Source organism: Anomaloglossus baeobatrachus, chromosome 1 (assembly GCF_048569485.1).
Source record: "Anomaloglossus baeobatrachus isolate aAnoBae1 chromosome 1, aAnoBae1.hap1, whole genome shotgun sequence".
Classification (NCBI taxonomy): Eukaryota; Metazoa; Chordata; class Amphibia; order Anura; family Aromobatidae; genus Anomaloglossus; species Anomaloglossus baeobatrachus.
The window spans coordinates 227,335,175-227,354,611 of record NC_134353.1 but is presented as its reverse complement, the minus strand read 5'-3'; the positions used below and the strand labels follow the sequence as shown (position 1 = coordinate 227,354,611).

Sequence of the window (19,437 nt, the reverse complement as noted above, 5' to 3'; positions counted from 1 at the left end):
CCGCACCCGTACACCTCACACCCCGCTCCTCATCCCTCCGCACCCGTACACCTCACACCCCGCTCCTCATCCCTCCGCACCCGTACACCTCACACCCCGCTCCTCATCCCTCCGCACCCGTACACCTCACACCCCGCTCCTCATCCCTCCGCACCCGTACACCTCACACCCCGCTCCTCATCCCTCCGCACCCGTACACCTCACACCCCGCTCCTCATCCCTCCGCACCCGTACACCTCACACCCCGCTCCTCATCCCTCCGCACCCGTACACCTCACACCCCGCTCCTCATCCCTCCGCACCCGTACACCTCACACCCCGCTCCTCATCCCTCCGCACCCGTACACCTCACACCCCGCTCCTCATCCCTCCGCACCCGTACACCTCACACCCCGCTCCTCATCCCTCCGCACCCGTACACCTCACACCCCGCTCCTCATCCCTCCGCACCCGTACACCTCACACCCCGCTCCTCATCCCTCCGCACCCGTACACCTCACACCCCGCTCCTCATCCCTCCGCACCCGTACACCTCACACCCCGCTCCTCATCCCTCCGCACCCGTACACCTCACACCCCGCTCCTCATCCCTCCGCACCCGTACACCTCACACCCCGCTCCTCATCCCTCCGCACCCGTACACCTCACACCCCGCTCCTCATCCCTCCGCACCCGTACACCTCACACCCCGCTCCTCATCCCTCCGCACCCGTACACCTCACACCCCGCTCCTCATCCCTCCGCACCCGTACACCTCACACCCCGCTCCTCATCCCTCCGCACCCGTACACCTCACACCCCCGCTCCTCATCCCTCCGCACCCGTACACCTCACACCCCGCTCCTCATCCCTCCGCACCCGTACACCTCACACCCCGCTCCTCATCCCTCCGCACCCGTACACCTCACACCCCGCTCCTCATCCCTCCGCACCCGTACACCTCACACCCCGCTCCTCATCCCTCCGCACCCGTACACCTCACACCCCGCTCCTCATCCCTCCGCACCCGTACACCTCACACCCCGCTCCTCATCCCTCCGCACCCGTACACCTCACACCCCGCTCCTCATCCCTCCGCACCCGTACACCTCACACCCCGCTCCTCATCCCTCCGCACCCGTACACCTCACACCCCGCTCCTCATCCCTCCGCACCCGTACACCTCACACCCCGCTCCTCATCCCTCCGCACCCGTACACCTCACACCCCGCTCCTCATCCCTCCGCACCCGTACACCTCACACCCCGCTCCTCATCCCTCCGCACCCGTACACCTCACACCCCGCTCCTCATCCCTCCGCACCCGTACACCTCACACCCCGCTCCTCATCCCTCCGCACCCGTACACCTCACACCCCGCTCCTCATCCCTCCGCACCCGTACACCTCACACCCCGCTCCTCATCCCTCCGCACCCGTACACCTCACACCCCGCTCCTCATCCCTCCGCACCCGTACACCTCACACCCCGCTCCTCATCCCTCCGCACCCGTACACCTCACACCCCGCTCCTCATCCCTCCGCACCCGTACACCTCACACCCCGCTCCTCATCCCTCCGCACCCGTACACCTCACACCCCGCTCCTCATCCCTCCGCACCCGTACACCTCACACCCCGCTCCTCATCCCTCCGCACCCGTACACCTCACACCCCGCTCCTCATCCCTCCGCACCCGTACACCTCACACCCCGCTCCTCATCCCTCCGCACCCATACACCTCACACCCCGCTCCTCATCCCTCCGCACCCATACACCTCACACCCCGCTCCTCATCCCTCCGCACCCATACACCTCACACCCCGCTCCTCATCCCTCCGCACCCATACACCTCACACCCCGCTCCTCATCCCTCCGCACCCATACACCTCACACCCCGCTCCTCATCCCTCCGCACCCATACACCTCACACCCCGCTCCTCATCCCTCCGCACCCATACACCTCACACCCCGCTCCTCATCCCTCCGCACCCATACACCTCACACCCCGCTCCTCATCCCTCCGCACCCATACACCTCACACCCCGCTCCTCATCCCTCCGCACCCATACACCTCACACCCCGCTCCTCATCCCTCCGCACCCATACACCTCACACCCCGCTCCTCATCCCTCCGCACCCATACACCTCACACCCCGCTCCTCATCCCTCCGCACCCATACACCTCACACCCCGCTCCTCATCCCTCCGCACCCATACACCTCACACCCCGCTCCTCATCCCTCCGCACACATACACCTCACACCCCGCTCATACCTCACCTCATACACCGCTAATACCTCCGTACACACCTCACCTCATACCCCACCCGCCTCCCCACAGCCCATTTCACGCACATACCGATCCTCACACCACACCTCGCTCATCCCACACTCCGCTCTGTGCAAATTACACTTCCCATACCCCACCCGACTCCTCGCACACCCCAATCCATCCCCTCGCCTACTCCACTCCGTATACATCCCAGCAGGCTCCTCGCCCACCCGACTCCTCTCACGCTGCACACCCCGCTTCACGTACATCGCACCCGGTTTCGCACAGATCAGATCACAGGTGAGACTGCAGCCGAGCGTTACCCCCGAGCGTGGTGTGGGCGGGACCGGGTGAAGCGGAAATGGTGGGTCATAGCGCATGCGCGGATCTCCCGGTGACCTGGGAAGCCGTCCCTCCTCCTTCCGCCATTTTGGCCTCTGCTTCTTGTCGGGTCTGTTCTGTTACCACGTGAAGTACTCGGCCGGGGCCCTGACGGCCGGGGCGGAGGAGAAGCAGCAGCCGGACCGGTAACCCTTGCTTATTCCCAGGCGCCCATTGTGTGTTTTCGGTTTAAGACACGAGGAGTGGACGCAGGGGAGCGGGTGTCGTACGAGTCCGTGTGGACGGGTGAGGAGCGGCCGCGAAATGCCGAGTGTCAGCCTCCCGCCGAAGGAGAACGCGCTGTTCAAGAGGATCCTGGTGAGAAGGGGCAGCGCTCATGACTGTGCCGGGTAGTGGTACGGGGGCTTTATAAGCGGGCATACTGGGAGCGGCCATTACCTGCCCCTGTAGGCGCCCTGTGCCCTCACTGACATGTCAGTGCTCCCCGCCCTGTGCCCACCGTCCTGTAAGTGACTACAGCCAGGCACCGGGAGCCAGTGACATCCCGACTACTGCACGTGAACACCGAGCCCAGCGATTGGCTGTAGATGTGATGGGAGCTGCAGCCAATCAGTGATGGCACCAGACTACAGAGTCCACTGATTGGCTGTAGATGTGATGGCGCCAGAGTCCACTGACTGCAGTAGTCATAACCTCTACAGCCAATCAGTGATGGCACAAGACAATGGAGTCCACCGATTGGGTGTAGATGGGATGACTACTGCAGCCAATCAGGGATGATACCAGATCACAAAGCACAGCGATTGGCTGTAGAGGAGATGACTGCTGTAGCCATTCAAGTGATGGTACCAGACTACAGAGTCCATTAATTAACTGTAGATGTGCTGGCAGCAAAGTCCACTGGCTGTAGTAGTCATCACCTCTACAGCCAATTGGTGATGGCATCAGAGACTAGTGATTGGCTGCAGCAGTCATTACATCTACAGCCAATCAGGGATGATACCAGATCACAGAGCTTAGCGATTGGCTGTAGGTGTGCTGGCACCAGAGTCCACTGATTGACTGCAGTAGTCTTAACATCTACAGCCAATCAGTGATGGCACAAGACCATGGAGTTCACCGATTGGGTGTAGATGGGATGACTACTGTAGCCAGTCGGTGATGGCGCCAGGCTACATAGCGGAGCAATGTGATGACTGATGCGCCAATTAGGGATGTTACCAGACCACAGAGCCTAGTGATTGGCTGTAGATGTGATGATTGATAAAGCCTGTAAATAATGACCAGGGGGAGGAGCTGTGGTAATTAACCCTTTACTGTGTTCTCATTTACCACAACTGATTGGTTGTAAAACATTTCCAGGGTTTTTCTTATTAGTGACGTGTGGGAAGCCACAGCCGGCCGCTGTCCAGATGATTGTTTGTCCATGTGATATAAGAGCGCCCTGAATCTGCCAAAATGAGACGTAGCGGCCTATTCTGGGTCAGGCCTCCTCCACTCTGTGCATTTACCCTCACAGAACATGTAGACACGGGTGGTCAGATGGCAGAGGGGGAGCCGCACATTGCTGTGGTGGGAGGTGAGCGGTGCGTGACGCTGGAGCGGCTGGATGATACCTCACCCTAGTGTTCTGTAAACATGGACGCCTGGGTCAGGTTGTCATGGAAACAAATGATGCCCAGTTCTTACAGATGTCAGGGGACATTACATTAGACTGACTGAAAGCCTCCATTTTGGACCACGTGTTAGTGTGCGGCCATTGTGTGGCCTGGTTTGTGTAGGGAGCGCTCTGTGTAGGAGGACTGCAGCATCTCTTACCGGCTGCGCTCTCAGAAATAGCAGGAACATGAATATTGTAACGACTGCACGGAGAGGGTGAGCTGCCTGAGGGTCCGGGCACCATTCGCCTGTGCCATGGGGCGTCATGGGGTGTCATGCAGGTATCCACTGCTGGCCAGTTCAGTATATTGTACAGACTGTGCTCTTAGAGACAGCAGGTACTACAAGCTAACAGCCCGGAGGACCCCGGCATCATCGGAGGAGTCAGCGGGAGATATAATGGAGGGCACCGGGCGGGGGACCACACATGGGAAAGGTTTCACCTCACCAAGGTACTGCCAAGAAGCTACTGTATGAGGAACTCGGCAGAGACCACCCTCAGCAGTGTGGAGGGCTGTGGATGTGATGGTGGTATAATAGTAGAGGACAGTAACGTGTGGTGCTTGTCTTGTTTTCCTCTATCCTTTTTTTTTTACATTGCCTGAAATTCCCTTCTGTTATCTCACATAAGGACAGTAGATATAAGGCGATATAGCAGTCTCCCCTGCTGTCCTTATTAAGGGGGTTTCCAGTTTCTGTTTCCCTTTCTTCCCTTGGCTGTGCTTTGCTCACCCTCCCCAGGTAAGGCACTGAGCTCAGGGGCCCTGAGGCCTTGTGCCGACACCTCGGGCAGAGCCATGGAGCTCACTGGCTGCAGTGCAGTACTCGGGGAGGCTGAGAAAAAGCAGGTTTTTTGTCTTTATTAAACAAGCTGCAGCCAGGAAACAACAGTTTTCCGAAACCCATAAAACACCCGTCACTTTCACTTTGGGTGACTGTTACTCATGTGGAAAGAAAGGGATCCCTTATCTCTGAGGAGATCACAAGATCAGACAGGTAAAAGAATCTGATATCGCTGTATGAAGTGTGACCGGAGACGTCAGGGCAGAAAAGCACATGATCCAGCCTGCGCTGAAGTGTGCTATGGTCCAGTCCCAAAAATAGCAGGCTGCCATGTGCTCGCTACTAGTGCTAGAGACTCGCCCCATCCCTGCACGGGCTGTCGGGCTGTCGGCGGAGCCCGCACTGTCACCTTTTTATCATCCTGTGGCTGTTATTAATGATCGATAAATTGGTGGATTTGTCTGGAAATCCAATGTAGATGTTGACTGTCAGCGCTTTTTTTCACTACTCTTAATGCTGGTGTTCAGTGGATGTCAGGTCTGTAGCTCACCCCTCCTCCTGAGTGTTTGTAAGACCCCCTTCCCTGTATTAGAGAGCGTCTGTCTTATTACATATTCCCCGGGGATTAGCAGAGTATGGTCAGTGTTTGTCCGTCCATCAGACATTCCCAACAATGCCTTATAGGAAAATGAACAATGCAACTTCAGTGAAATGTCACCGCTGCTGCTTGTTTTTGGCCATGTGGTGTATCCACTATGTAGATTCCAGAAGTAGGGTTCGTGCACATCTTATAGGCTGCACCTGTGCACAAAGGTGGTCATGCACGCTGGCTAGGTGTATACGTATACAGTGTATATTGTGTATGGTCACAGGTGCAGACACAAAAAGGGTCAGAGCCAGTGATGAGTGAGCACTACCATGCTGGGGTACAGTTGGATGCTCACATGGGCGCGACTAAAGAGCACACTTCTCAGCATGTGACGTTGGGTGCGCCTGCAAGGGTTAGTTTATCTCCCCTCACTCAATCCAGCACTCAACCTCTCTTATAGGCTATCAAGTGAGCAGAAATCACACCCCAACTACACAACACGCTGCCAATACTCATCAAACACGGGGTGATGAGTCCCCGAAATCTACTACTGTCTCACAATAAACAGGGTCACACACTCTCTGTAAGGCTACTTTCACACATCCGGTTTGAGCAGTGCGGCTCAATCCGGCTGTGAAAACTATGCAACGGATGCGGCGAAAACACCGCATCCGTTGCATAAGTTTTTACATGCAGCCCGTCCGTTTTTTTCCGGTTGCGGCATGCTACTGAGCATGCGCAGTGGAAAAAACCGCATGCGGCGACCGGATGCGTTTTTTTCCGCATCGCGCCGCATCCGGCCTCCATAGGTATGCATTGAAAAATGCGCCGCAGCGGCCGGATGCGGCGCGATGCGGTGTTTTTTGCCGGAGCAAAAAACGTTGCAGGGAACGTTCGATCCGGCAGCGGCATCGGCTAAATCTGTCGCATGCGGCAAAAACGTGACCGAACACAAGCCCCTGCGGCACAATACGGTACTAATGTAAGTCTATGCAAAATGTAATGTAAGTCTATGCGTTACAAAAGCCGGTTGCGGTTTTTCTGCAGAACGCCGTATTGTGCCGCAGAGCAAAAATCCGGATGTGTGAAAGTAGCCTAAGGCTACAGATTATTTAGAATATACAAAGTTCAAACTTTAAAGTTTTAAGCTTTAATATAAAAAATACAGTGCTTACAATAAAAATATATAAAAGATAAAAATGACACAAATAAGAAAAACAGTTATAAAATAAAAGGGAGAAATAACAGAAATACCTAAATATTCCAGTCTAAGTTGCCTTTTGTTTGCTTGGGGGAAGGAGAAAATGAAATCTGGCACACTCCAGTATAGGCAGCCCTGCATGTGAGCAGCTTCCTTTTGACCCTGGGCTCTTGTTTCTAGGACGGTCTAGATTTTAATATTCCAATCTCAGCTCTGTGGCTGGACCGTGGACTAATTTAGCGGTGTGTACCTTGCAAATTAAATGCCATGTTTCTTCCAAACAACCCTTCCTATAGGGTATAGAAAATGTGAAGCCTGACCACGAGCTACCATCTGTTCATGCCTTGACGCTCAGTGTGCCAGGCCGAGGCGTCGCAAATGACACCCTATCTGTCCGGTAATAATCAAAATCCCTAAAAGTTATGCCCTTTGTGTAGAGACAGACACAGGGATGGCAGACATAAACCAATGTTACGTTAATATTGCTGTCATACATTTCCTCTACAGTTATATATTTCCTTCACAAGTATAATGGAAGTCAATGAGGAATGCAAGCATTTTTGTGGAAGAATTCCCTATTAATTTCCATTATACTCGGGTACTCGAGTTGTGCCCATCTGAGCATCCAACTGCTGGTTACGAGTACTGTGCATGGTAGTGCTCACTCACCACTAGTAAAAACCAGTGTGGCTGTTCAGCAACGATCATAGTTCTCGTATAGTACTAGCGTTAAAGGGAATCTGTCGGCAGGTTTTTGCTATGTACACTGAAGCCAGCATGTTGTAGGTGTTAAAAAAACAAAAATCAACTGTGCCTCTCTTATCAGACTCCATGCTGTTGTTTACTTAAACTCAAGGCTTTATCACTTGGTGATTATCATTGCTAAGTCTAGCTGGAGAGAAGGGCAGTCCAGCACCCCCTCCTCACTGTCCATGTACAATCTATAGAAATTAGGTAAAAAATTACAGTAAAGTAACATGCATTGTTAGATCAACTCATGGGTCATTTCATGATAACTTACGTTACATTCAGAGGCCAAAAACGGAGTTAATAATGGCTACAGACTGTTCTCTGAAGGCAGCCACAAAAATGAGGGAGTGTATATTGTACATTGCACTATTCTCAATAGATTTCAACACAGTTTGATTTGTCAACAATACCAATAAAGTGCAAAATACAATGTTATTACTTGGTAACTTACGTTACACAAAAAGAAACATAAGTGCTGCCTTCTGATTTTTTGAATATATTGAATGGATGGTAGGATGCTGCTTGGGAAGGATTTTTGCACCCGATATATCAATTCATACAAATAAACTGACTGGGATCACATTAAATGTGATCCCAGTCTGATGTTTTTGTATGACAGTGGAACATCTATCTATCTATCTATCTATCTATCTATCTATATATATACACACATACACGGTAAATATATATATATAATATATATATATATATATATATATATATATATATATATATATATATATAATTTATATATTTACCGTGTATGTGTGTATATATATATAGATAGATAGATAGATAGATGTTCCACTGTGCACGTGTTGCATTTATAATTATTTATATTGTATTTAATAAAAACTTTTTGATACATGTTAACATTGGGCATTTGATCGTTTCTTTCCTTGTTGTACTGAATCTCTATAGAGAGCCTGGTGTGGGCGAGGGCAGTTCCCTGGGCTCAGCTACATGACTAAAGCTTGGAATTCAGATTGTGTCAGAACGGCTGCAGCCAGTAATCTAAGTGATACATCATTGGATTCAGAGTCTCTTTGCCTACATTATGCTGCTCTCAGTTGAGATAGCAAAAACCTGCTGATATATTCCCTTTAATTATGTAGGATGTAAACACAACATTTTATGTGGCTGGACAGCTCCAGTAATGTTCAGTATTCCTGAGATTTGTCAGTGGATTCTCTGGTGGCCACGGTCTTCAGTCTGTCACCAAGGAGAGAGACTGTGCGTGGTCAGTGATACTTGCCTTATCAGTGTGGCTGTCTATATACAGGTACATACAGCTTGGCCCCACTGTGTTCATGATCTGATCATGAGTGTGATGCCCTAATAACTGGGTGTGACAAGCCTTCATTGGCTCCATCTTCTGCAATTAGCACACTGAACGCTATATGGACATTTGTTTTGCACAGTAAAATGGGTCCTATAGTCATACATAGTACTTGAGGGGAGACTGCTCCGTTTTATGCTTCCCCCAGCAAATAAGAAGGCTATGGTGATTAGTGCAGCAAGTGATCTTTCTTCATCTCGGGTTGGCACTGCTCCTCTGCCAGCCTAAGCACATCCTGCTCCCGCTCATGTACCTCTCCGGGGAGGCAGGAACAAGTCTTCAAGTGTGTGGAGCAGCTGGGATAATGCTGCTTCAGCATCTTTTACATCCACCCACATAGCAAACTGTATCATCTCCGCATTACCACATCACATACAGGTATGCCATGTATGCCAACTACTTCAGAATTTTTTTTTATTTCTACCGATTGTTTTTTTTAATCTGTAATGACAATATGGTTAATCTTTTTATTACTTTTCAATTATTTCTATTCCATAGTAGCTTAGTAACATATCATCAATATATAGATGTGGAATATGTGAGCAGACTGCATGAATCCAATCATAGTACATATATATAGTGTGTGTGTGTATATATATGTATATATATATGTGGAGTATATTGTTCTCCAGTACAGGACATGGCCCCAGGGTGCTGCATAAATGAGATAAAATGCATGCTTAACTCACAGACTAGTGCCAATTTTCCCCTCAACCCTGTGTCCCCCACTGGACTCCGAACATAAACTTTGTCACATGACTGCTGCAGTCAATCAACTTCCAATGATCAGCTGCAGCAGTCACAACTTCAGCCGAGCAGAGGAACAGAGCGGTGTGAGATAAGTATAGATTTCATTTGTTTATGCAGAACCGTAGGGCCATAAAGAAGGGCTTATCCGGTACTCTATAACTGCTGTAGGAAAAAGCTAGCCCTGATGACACAAGCTTTGAGGCTGTGCTCTGGCCCAACATTAGCAGCCACATAAAGCTGAACACAACCATTTTTTGTTTTGGCTGTGGAATCAATCTGTCCCAATGGCAGCCAGACGACTGGAAACAATGAATAGATATCTATGGGGTCTGATTCTGTGAGGACATGTACAGATTCAGGCATGTAGGATGTCTGCATACAATGTTTTCCCCCCAAAATTAGACACTGTTTTATATTATTTCTTTCCCAGAAGAATGTGGTAGGGCTTATTTTTGGGTAAACACAGATTGGGGGCAAGTGTAGCCCCCAAAAAGGCAGACACCCCTCTGGAGAATCATACTTGCCAGATCCCTGACATCTGTGTCACTCCCTGGTCCTCCTGCGATCCACAGTGGGCTACCTCAGCAGGTCCTTGTGGGCTCCACAGTGGTCCTCCCCTGCTTCTGGCCAGCACTCGCATACAATCAGATCGCAGGAACATCACACACACAAACATCCAGGGATACAGTAAGGGTATGTGCGCACTAGGCGTTTTTTTCACGCTGCGTTTTTATGTGCGTTTTTGTCTCAAAAAACGCGCCCGCGGCTAAAAAACGCGGCAAAAACACATGCGTTTTTGCCGCGATTTGGTGCGTTTTTTGCTGCGTTTTTGCTCACTGCGTTTTTAATCAGTGCACAATGCCATTAAAGATTGTTGATGAAAAAAAAAAAAAAAAAGGTCTGTCATTTCCTTCTTCAAAATGTTCATTGTATGCAGGAGAGCAGACAGCAGCTGCAGAACTACAAGGCTCAGCATCCTCCATTCACTAGTGTATGCAGGAGAGCATACAGCAGCTGCAGAACTACAAGGCTCAGCATCCTCCATCCAGGACTGTATGCAGTTTTTTGCCCAAAAAGAAAAAAAAATGACATGGGCTTCGCCATATTTTTGTATGCTAGCCGGGTACAGCAGGCAGGTACGGGCTGCCCCCAACCCCCAGCTGCCTATTTGTACCCGGATGGGAACCAAAAATATAGAGAAGCCCTTTTTTTTTTTTAATTATTTCATGAATTTCATGAAATAATTAAAAAAAAAAATGACGTGGGCTTCGCCTAATTTTTGAGTCCAGCCGGGTACAACTAGGCAGCTGGGGATTGGAATCCACAGTGCAGGGTGCCCAAGATTTCTGGGCACCCCCACTGCGAATTGCAGTCCGCAGCCACCCCAGAAAATGGCGCTTTCATAGAAGCGCCATCTTCTGGCGCTGTATCCAACTCTTCCAGCTGCCCTGAAGCCGGGTGGCTAGCTTTGTAATAATGGAGTTAGGGCTAGCTGTATATTATCAGCTAGCCCTAAGCCCGAAATTCATGGTGTCACGCCAATATTAGACATGGCCACCATGAATTTCTAGTAATGATAAAAAAAAAAAAACCAACAACACACAGAAAAATATTTTTATTAGAAATAAAACACAACACAATTAGTGACTCCATCTTTATTGAAATAAAGAACCCCCCCCCTCCGCAGTAATCCTGGGTCAGGGTCCCGCTCCGTCCAATCCGGATCCAATATCATCTGATCGGTTTGCTGGAAGGCAAAGCGATCAGATGATGTGTCAGGATCAAGTGCCTGAATCACATCACACATCAGCTGATTGTATAATCGGCTTTTATACAATCAGCTGATGCATCAGTAGAAAAAAAAAATAATACTCACTTATGTGCTGTGCTGATTACCTGCAGCTCCTGCAGCGATCGATTGGACAGGAGTCTGATCCCGTCCGATCGCTGCAGGAGCTGCCGGTAATCAGCTGATGAAGTCCCCTGACGGCAGGATCAGCTGATAGCCGGCCGGGCGCGAAAAAGCCGGCGAGGCTACGATCAGCTGATGCGTCAGGTGACTGCATCAGGTGATCCACCGCCAGGTCCCAGGTCTAGTCATAGAAACGCGGCTATATGCGTTTTTCATTGCGTTTTTAACATCTCATTGAATTCAATGAGTGAAAAACGCAGTGGAAAACGCAGAAATAATTGACATGCTGCATTTTTGTGGTCACCACAAAAACGCAGCTAAAAAAAACGCTGTGTGCGGACAGCACTTATGAAAACCCATTGACATTGCTGGGGAAGCAATGTCACTGCGTTTTCAGCACAAAAACGCGGTAAAAAACGCCGCTAAAACGCGGCAAAAACGCCTAGTGCGCACATACCCTAATAATTTTGGCTGGCAGCGCTGTGGAACGCATGCAGGACCTGTGGTGGAACACTTTCCACTGCAGGTCCTCGCGTTCCTATGGAGTAATACGGTTTCACCTTGTGTGTGTGTGTGTGTGTGTGTGTGTGTGTGTGTGTGCGCGTGCGTTCCACCGCAGGTCCTCGCTTCCACAGCGCCCCGAGCGGCATCTGGCGAGTATGATTTTGTGGTCTTCTGGGGGTGTCTGCTGTCTATAATGACGTGCACTGCTGTATTCATTATTTTTTAGCTGCATGGACACTTCATTATGGAACTGCAGCTAGGGCTTATTTTTGAGGTAGGATTTCTATTTAAGCCTTACTCCAAAAAGGCAGAAAACCTCTGCTGTTGCTTATTTTCATAAAAATCCGGTATCCTAGCACACTGCCGTCACTGGCATGCGGTGTGTGTCCCGCTCACCAGCAGTGTCAGAAATCTCATATGCTGAGTAAGGAGAGGTGACGTGTAGCGGCCGGACACAATGCGAAGGCTTAGTGGCTTCCCATGTCACCGCATGCTAGGAACATGCCGGACACAGCTGGACGAATGTCCTGATAACCCCTCAGTCTTGGCAGTGGGTAGCTTCAGTGCTGCGCAGCACTTAATATATGGAGTCGGCACTTGTGGCCTGTATTTTTAACCCTCCACCTGTTTTCTCATCGGTCTCCACTTACCACATCCACAGCTACCCAACTATGCGCAACTGTTTTATATATTCCCCATTTATTAAGCAAATGCATATAGAGATATAGAAATGAAGTGTTAATAAAACGTCCTCTCCTGCTTGTCCCGTGTGAGCGCACTGTGTAGTGAGCGATGATGTGATTTTATATCGCTGATGCTGAGAAAAGCTTCAAGGACAAGTTATTCTGTACTCGCAGCAGAAAGCTCCCCATACATTGGGGATATAGCCGGGCGCAGTGTGTCCTACAGTAGAAAGTCGCGTGCTGCTCAAGGTGACAGCCCACTCCACGGAGCGCAGGATGAAGTGTCCTCCGGGACGCAGCTTTCTACAGAGCAGCCTCAAATGGCACAACACGTGGACCACCGCTCTGCTCTGATCTAGTCTCCATTGTGATAATCGTAGAACATTCACTGCCAATTTATATAGAAAGACTTCAGAAAAGGTGCGGATTAGAAAAAAGGGACAAAAACTATACAAAGATGCCTCTGCGATAAAGAATTGGTACCCCATGTTCTGTCAGTGTAACACATGCTCCATCTATCGCCTTGTGCACACGCTGCGTTTTTTGCTGCAGTTTTGCGGCAGTTTGTGGTCCTAAAGTGCATGTATGACCTTCCCCAGCAAAGTTTATGAGAAAATAGGAAAGGCTGTGCGCACGTTGTTTCTTTTTTGCCTGCACTTTTAGTTGCAGAAAAAAGAAGCGCATGTCACTTCTTTACTGCGTTATTCCCTGTGTTTTGCCATTGACAATGTTAAAAAAAAAAACGCTGGGGCAAAAAAGCACGAAAGCGCATGCGTTTTTTAAAGCGTTTTTCTGACTTGGGGTATGTTTTTTCCTGTAGAAACAAAACTGCAGCGTGCGCACATATCCTATGACAGGTGTCCTCACAACTACATAATAAACACTAAACCCACATAAAACATAACCCACATAACTAGAAAATTATATCTCTGCCCACCTTCAGACACGTGTACGCTCGGGGTGATAAAGCATGCATGTGATTTCAGTGACTGAAGCAAAGTAAGCCCCTTGCCAGACTCCATTGAAACGTACAGACCCCCATACCTGCTACAAGGCGTGCTCTTGTCTCTGACATGGTGTGGATCAGAAGATGCCGGCTCTGGATGTCGCCAGATAATCCCTTTAATGCGACCAATCTTTTTCTGCCCCAATACAACATTAGATCAGCATTGATGATTTTCTTTTGTGCATAGTTGTCTTAGTGAACCTTTAGGGTATGTGCCCATGCAACAGATTTGTGGGCAGAATTTCTACACACAACTGCATGTTTTGGCAGGAAAAACACAGCAGAAAAAAAAGCAATTTTTAGGCATTTTTTATTTCTAGTGTTTTTATATCATGGCAATTGCAGGGGTTCCTGCACTGTACTCCGCAATTGCCGCTGGGTCTGCGGCTGATGTTACAGCTGAGACCCGGCTGTCGCAGCCAGGAGCAGTCCTCGTGCCGCGCTTGGTAGTTTAACCTCCTTAATGCTGAGATCAATCACCGCATTCAGGAGACAGGGAGAGGAATTGCTTACCTCTCCCTGGTGATTGGGTCCTGGTAATGTGATCACGGGGATCTGATTGCTGCCTTGGCATCCCTGGGTCGTCACCATGATGACACCAGGTTACTGAGCTATGGATCGCCTCACAGACCTTGCCGGATGCATGGTGTGTGAGGCAAAGTGTCAGTGCTGCAAGTGCAACATGGACAGATATACCATAATCCCCTGTAGTGATTGAACACTGCAGTGGATTAGATCAGACGCAAGAAAAAAATCTGCAACATGTACACAGCAAGTCAGGGTTATACAGGTCGCTGGGATGTATTTTTCCTTGTAGTATTGATCTAGATCTAGAATCTGCAAGAAAAAAAAACGCATCAAAAAGTACAGCATGGGCATACAGCCTTAGGGTACGTCCACACAATGGGTGCCCACAGCGTTTTGGACACAGTGTTTTTTCACTTTTTTTGTTGTCTGCAGTGTACACTGACGTGCGGCGCATCTTCCTGAGCCGTAGCATGGCAATTTATGCTTTTACGGAGATGCGAGTGTTCTCAGTGGGAGATCACGGCGAAAGTCCACAGCGCCCCAAACCCTGATTGTGGGAACACTCGCATCTTCGCAGGATGGATGGCACTGCCTCTAGAACGCAATGTCTCTGGATTGTGGGAACGTATCATTACGACTGGAATGGGTTTTAGTCAGTGCTAGTATTTTAATTTTCACTCTTAGGCTTTCCTATAAAAGGTGGGGTGCAGTATTTCCATTGAAACCTCCCAGCTTAGTATTACCGGTTTCCATCCCCTATATTCTCCATTACTCGTGGCTGTCGGAGCTCTATACCAGCTGAGCTCTATGAGTTGCTATTTCCTTCCAGGTGAGGCCTCTGCGCCTTGGATCGGGCACAAGGGTTTGGTCGTTTATAACCAAGTTGGAAAGCAGTGTCCTATTAATACAGAGACATTACGGCCTCCGCTCGTTCTAGTGCTGATTACTGTATTTCTGTGTATTTTCAGCGATGTTACGAACACAAGCAATATCGAAATGGGTTGAAGTTTTGCAAACAGATACTGTCCAACCCCAAGTTTTCTGAACATGGAGGTAAATATGAGCAATGGATTTAAGAATAATGTTTGTGTTCTGCACTTTGCGTGCCTGTTAGTACTGAATCCACATGTGAAGGAGCCATGTTTCTGTATGGGGAAAGAAGATCAGTATAAAGGGGATGTCAAGACCAGAGCCTGAACACATTACATAGTATAGCCGAGATATCCTTGTTGTATAAACTACTATGGCTCCATCTTCTTTCCCGATCACTGCTCCAAATCTCACCATTATATGCAAATTTCATTGTAAGAATAACAGACTGTTTTATATTTTTGCAGAAATCTGGTTATGGAAGAAGATGGCAGCTTTTATCTCTGGAAACTGGCTTTACGATTGATCTCAGACGCAATATAACAGGGTGTCCCCTTTCAGGAAACCTCTCCTATAGCGATGAGCGTGACTGGTCGCCACTGTTTGGTACTCGATCGAGCATTGGGTTACTTTGGTACTCGTGGGGCTCAACAGAGTACCACGGGTTCTCAGATGTGTCGCCCGTGAAACAATGGCCACAAGGCACAGGCTTGCTTCACTGCTTGATGTGAGCAGGCACTACAGTGATAGGCATTCACAGTCTCCAAATGGTTCTCACAGGGGTTGAAACAACATTTTCGGATGTAGTGTGTCAAAAGGGGGGGAGGGAACCCTCCTTCTTTCCCCTGGAAATGACTGTGTCTATGTGGGTGGAGAGCTAAACTGCCCAATCACTGACTTCCATTATACCTGTTACTCAAGTTGAGCCCTCTCAGAGCGTCTGACCTGCTCCACTTGAGTAACCAGCACCAGAGCATTTTAATACTCGCCCATCTTTAGTCTCCTGATATATACGGTTCATTGTAATAAAAAAAAAAAAACTTGCATATTACTTACCCTCTCAAGGTTCAGCTCTGTCTCTCCACTATTGCCTAGTTCTCCGTTGTTTGGTTCCAGTGGTGATGACATATTGCTGCAGACAATCACTGAGCTTTGCGACTCTTGAGTGGCTTGTGCCATCTACACTAGCAGATCTGCTGATCCCAATGATTAGCTGCAGCCTTGTCAAGGTGACATTACCGCTGCAGCTAATTAACTGAGACCAGGGCAGCAGCAGATATACTTCTCTGGACCCTTGTGTGGGGGGTAAGTAAGGCACAAGGTGTTAATTGCAATGAAAAGTGTACATATCAGAAGCTTTCTGAATAGGGACAATCCCTCGAAGGCTTATTGTGGGTCTGAGATCAGTTGTAAATTCTTAGGTTATGTGCGCACGTAGCGTTCTGTCCCTGCAGAAATTTCTGCAGCGATTTGAACAGCACACGTGCGCTTCAAATCGCTGCTGAAAGAGTCCGTAATGAGAAAAAAAAAGCCGATTCCATGCACTCTGAGTGCAGCCCCCTCCCATAGACAGAGCGGGGGCTGCAAGCAGAGCGCACGGAATAAGTGACATGTCACTTCTTACAACGCGCGCTTCGGGCAGCAGCCGAAGCGCTGCGCTCTAATACGCCACGTGCGCACGTCTCCTGCATAATCTTCATAGATTATGCTGAGGACGCAGGACGCATGCAGTTACGCTGTGGTGCAGCTCACAGCGTAACTGCATGCAAATACGCAACGTGCGCACATAGCCTTACATGTATGGATATGACCTTATATCTTGTATTATTGGAGATAATTGGCACACTATTATCCTATACCTAAATGTTTGCGGTGATGTATACCGTGTTTTCCTCCCCTCACTTGTCCACATTTTTATGAATACTTATACAAAATAAAAATATGTATTGAACTGTTGATCGCCTCTCTTGTTCTTGTTTTGATAGCCTTACATGTAGTCTAATAAAAGCTGTCAAGAGTATAAAGGGACCTTGTGAATTGTGACATTGCTAACTTTTTCCTTTTAGTGTACATCCCAGTTTACAGAAGTGATGTGCATGCACCCAATGTCAATACCACAGGCTTTTCCATCTTTTTTGTTACCATTTATGTGTATATACAGTATATTAGTACATAAAAACAAATCCTGCAGCTTCACATGCATTGACATGGCCATAACCGCCACTCTCCACGTGCATTGCTACAAGCCTTCTGTTCACGGTTATGTCCTCATATCACTACATTCATCTACATAGCGAGATGCTGTCAGTCCCGTTTTTCATTGTAATTTGTGGACATATTTCAGTGTTTTACAAGAAAATACAGACACATCTTTGTTTCCTCCCCTAAAGAAACCCTAGCAATGAAAGGATTGACTTTAAATTGTCTTGGGAAGAAAGAAGATGCTTATGATCTTGTACGCCGCGGACTAAGGAATGACCTGAAAAGTCATGTCTGTATCCTTTTATGATTTTTCATATTCTATTATGCAGTTGTGAAACTCCGAAACCCAATAACTAATGTGTATTGTACGTGGAAGTGATTTCAGATGTTTATTTTTCATTAGTTTTTTAATGAATAAAAAAAGTAACGGAGTTTGTACTTTTTTTTTGTTTGTTTTTTTTTGTTTAATAACGTACGTTAAAGATAATTTGTCAGTAGGATCAGCCCTCCTTAGCCGTCTATATAAACATATAGGTCATAGAAAGTTGAAAAAATTGATTTCTTGACATCTGTGATCCAATGTCTTATTCCAGAGAAATGCATGTTTTTCTCATGTGTATATAAGCCTTGAAGATCTATGGGCCGGACATAGATCTCCCTGAGAATCTGCCTCCAGTGCTTATGGTAAATAAAAGGGGACGCTATCAGTGTGAGACATGTAATGACTGACACTTTGCTCGTATTATCACAAACAAGTCTACAGTGATACTAGAGCCAATACGAGAGCAGAGATACCACGGGGCAGCAGAGGTGAAGTTTGTTTAGTTACAAACATTTGCTGTAGCTGTGCTCTCACAGGCAGCCAGTGTGGGGGAAGGGCAGTACAGCAGAACTGACAACTGTGAGAAGACAGCTGAAAATGTGCCTGTTGTGATTGTAAGGAGACATGGTTAAACTCTGCTGTACTTTGTTGCCTCTGCTCCCATTGCAGTACTGTATGTGATTATAAGAGCACACTCAGTCATGACATGTCTCACACTGGTAACGCCTCCTTTCAGTTAAGATTCTCAGGTATATGTTTGTTTGGCCCATAGATCTTAAAGGGAACATGTCATCAGATTTTTCTTGTGAAAAGTAAGACTACCACCTTCAGCAGCACCCTATTGCTGGCGGAGTCTAAAACATAAGTGTGCATGCGCGAGCCGGTGATATGTCTGTTAAGGTGTCAGATTTTGCTAGCTATGTAGATGAAAATGTAGGCAGGCGTAATCTCACGCCTGGGCATACACATCAGCAGCTCGTCCATGCGCACTTATGTTTTAGGCTCTCCCCACAGTAGGTCAGAGCAAAGTGCGCAGGCACGAGATTTCCCCCGCCTATGTGGATGACGCAGGAGATGTCATCCACATCAATCAGAGGAAGAGGACGGCGATCAGGAGCGGAGTGGAGGGACAGGTGCAGACCGTACTGTCCAGATTTGCATACAACATGGGAGATTATAAAAAGATTGTTTCTTTAACGTTCCTATGGGAGACCCAGACCATGGGTGTATAGCTACTGCCTCCGGAGGACACACAAAGTACTACACTCAAAACGTGTAGCTCCTCCCTCCTAGCATATACACCCCCTGCTAGCCAGTCCTAGCCAGTTCAATGCTTTGTGTTTCAGGAGGATCACACACACATGCATTCTCTGATTTTGATTTTTGATTTTTCCTTTTGGATCAAAGATTTGGAAGAAAAGCGGGTCCAGCTGGACTCCCGGCATGTCCCTTCTCACCCCACTGTGTCGGCGGTGCTGTTAAGGTTGATTTTCCAAGGCTGGAGCCTTCTCATGCCGCGCTCCTTCACCATCCCTTGGGCTCTGGCTTGAAGTGGGAGCCAACACGGTTCTCACTGCTTTGCAGGAGACCGGTCTCCATCCGCAGCCCTTTTTCAGGATCCTGCTGGACGGAGCTATCACCCCCCAGGGACCTGGCAACCTGCGTCTCACAAGCTAAGTATATGAGACGTTATTACCACAGAAAGTGGTCTTTCCAGGGGTCCTTTATACTTTATTTATTGGGGGAG

At 48.5% G+C, this 19,437-nt stretch overlaps 1 protein-coding gene across 1 annotated transcript in view; it reads left to right on the top strand.

The window, feature by feature from the left end:
* Nucleotides 1-2,668: 2,668 nt before the first annotated feature.
* NAA15 (N-alpha-acetyltransferase 15, NatA auxiliary subunit) overlaps nucleotides 2,669-19,437 on the top strand; it is a 122,128-nt gene continuing 105,359 nt past the window's right edge. The window contains exons 1-3 of the mRNA XM_075348528.1: nucleotides 2,669-2,949; nucleotides 15,265-15,349; nucleotides 17,557-17,661. Coding sequence (XP_075204643.1) covers nucleotides 2,896-2,949; nucleotides 15,265-15,349; nucleotides 17,557-17,661 — 244 coding nt within the window. The 5' untranslated portion in view covers nucleotides 2,669-2,895. The remainder of the gene's footprint in view (nucleotides 2,950-15,264; nucleotides 15,350-17,556; nucleotides 17,662-19,437) is intronic.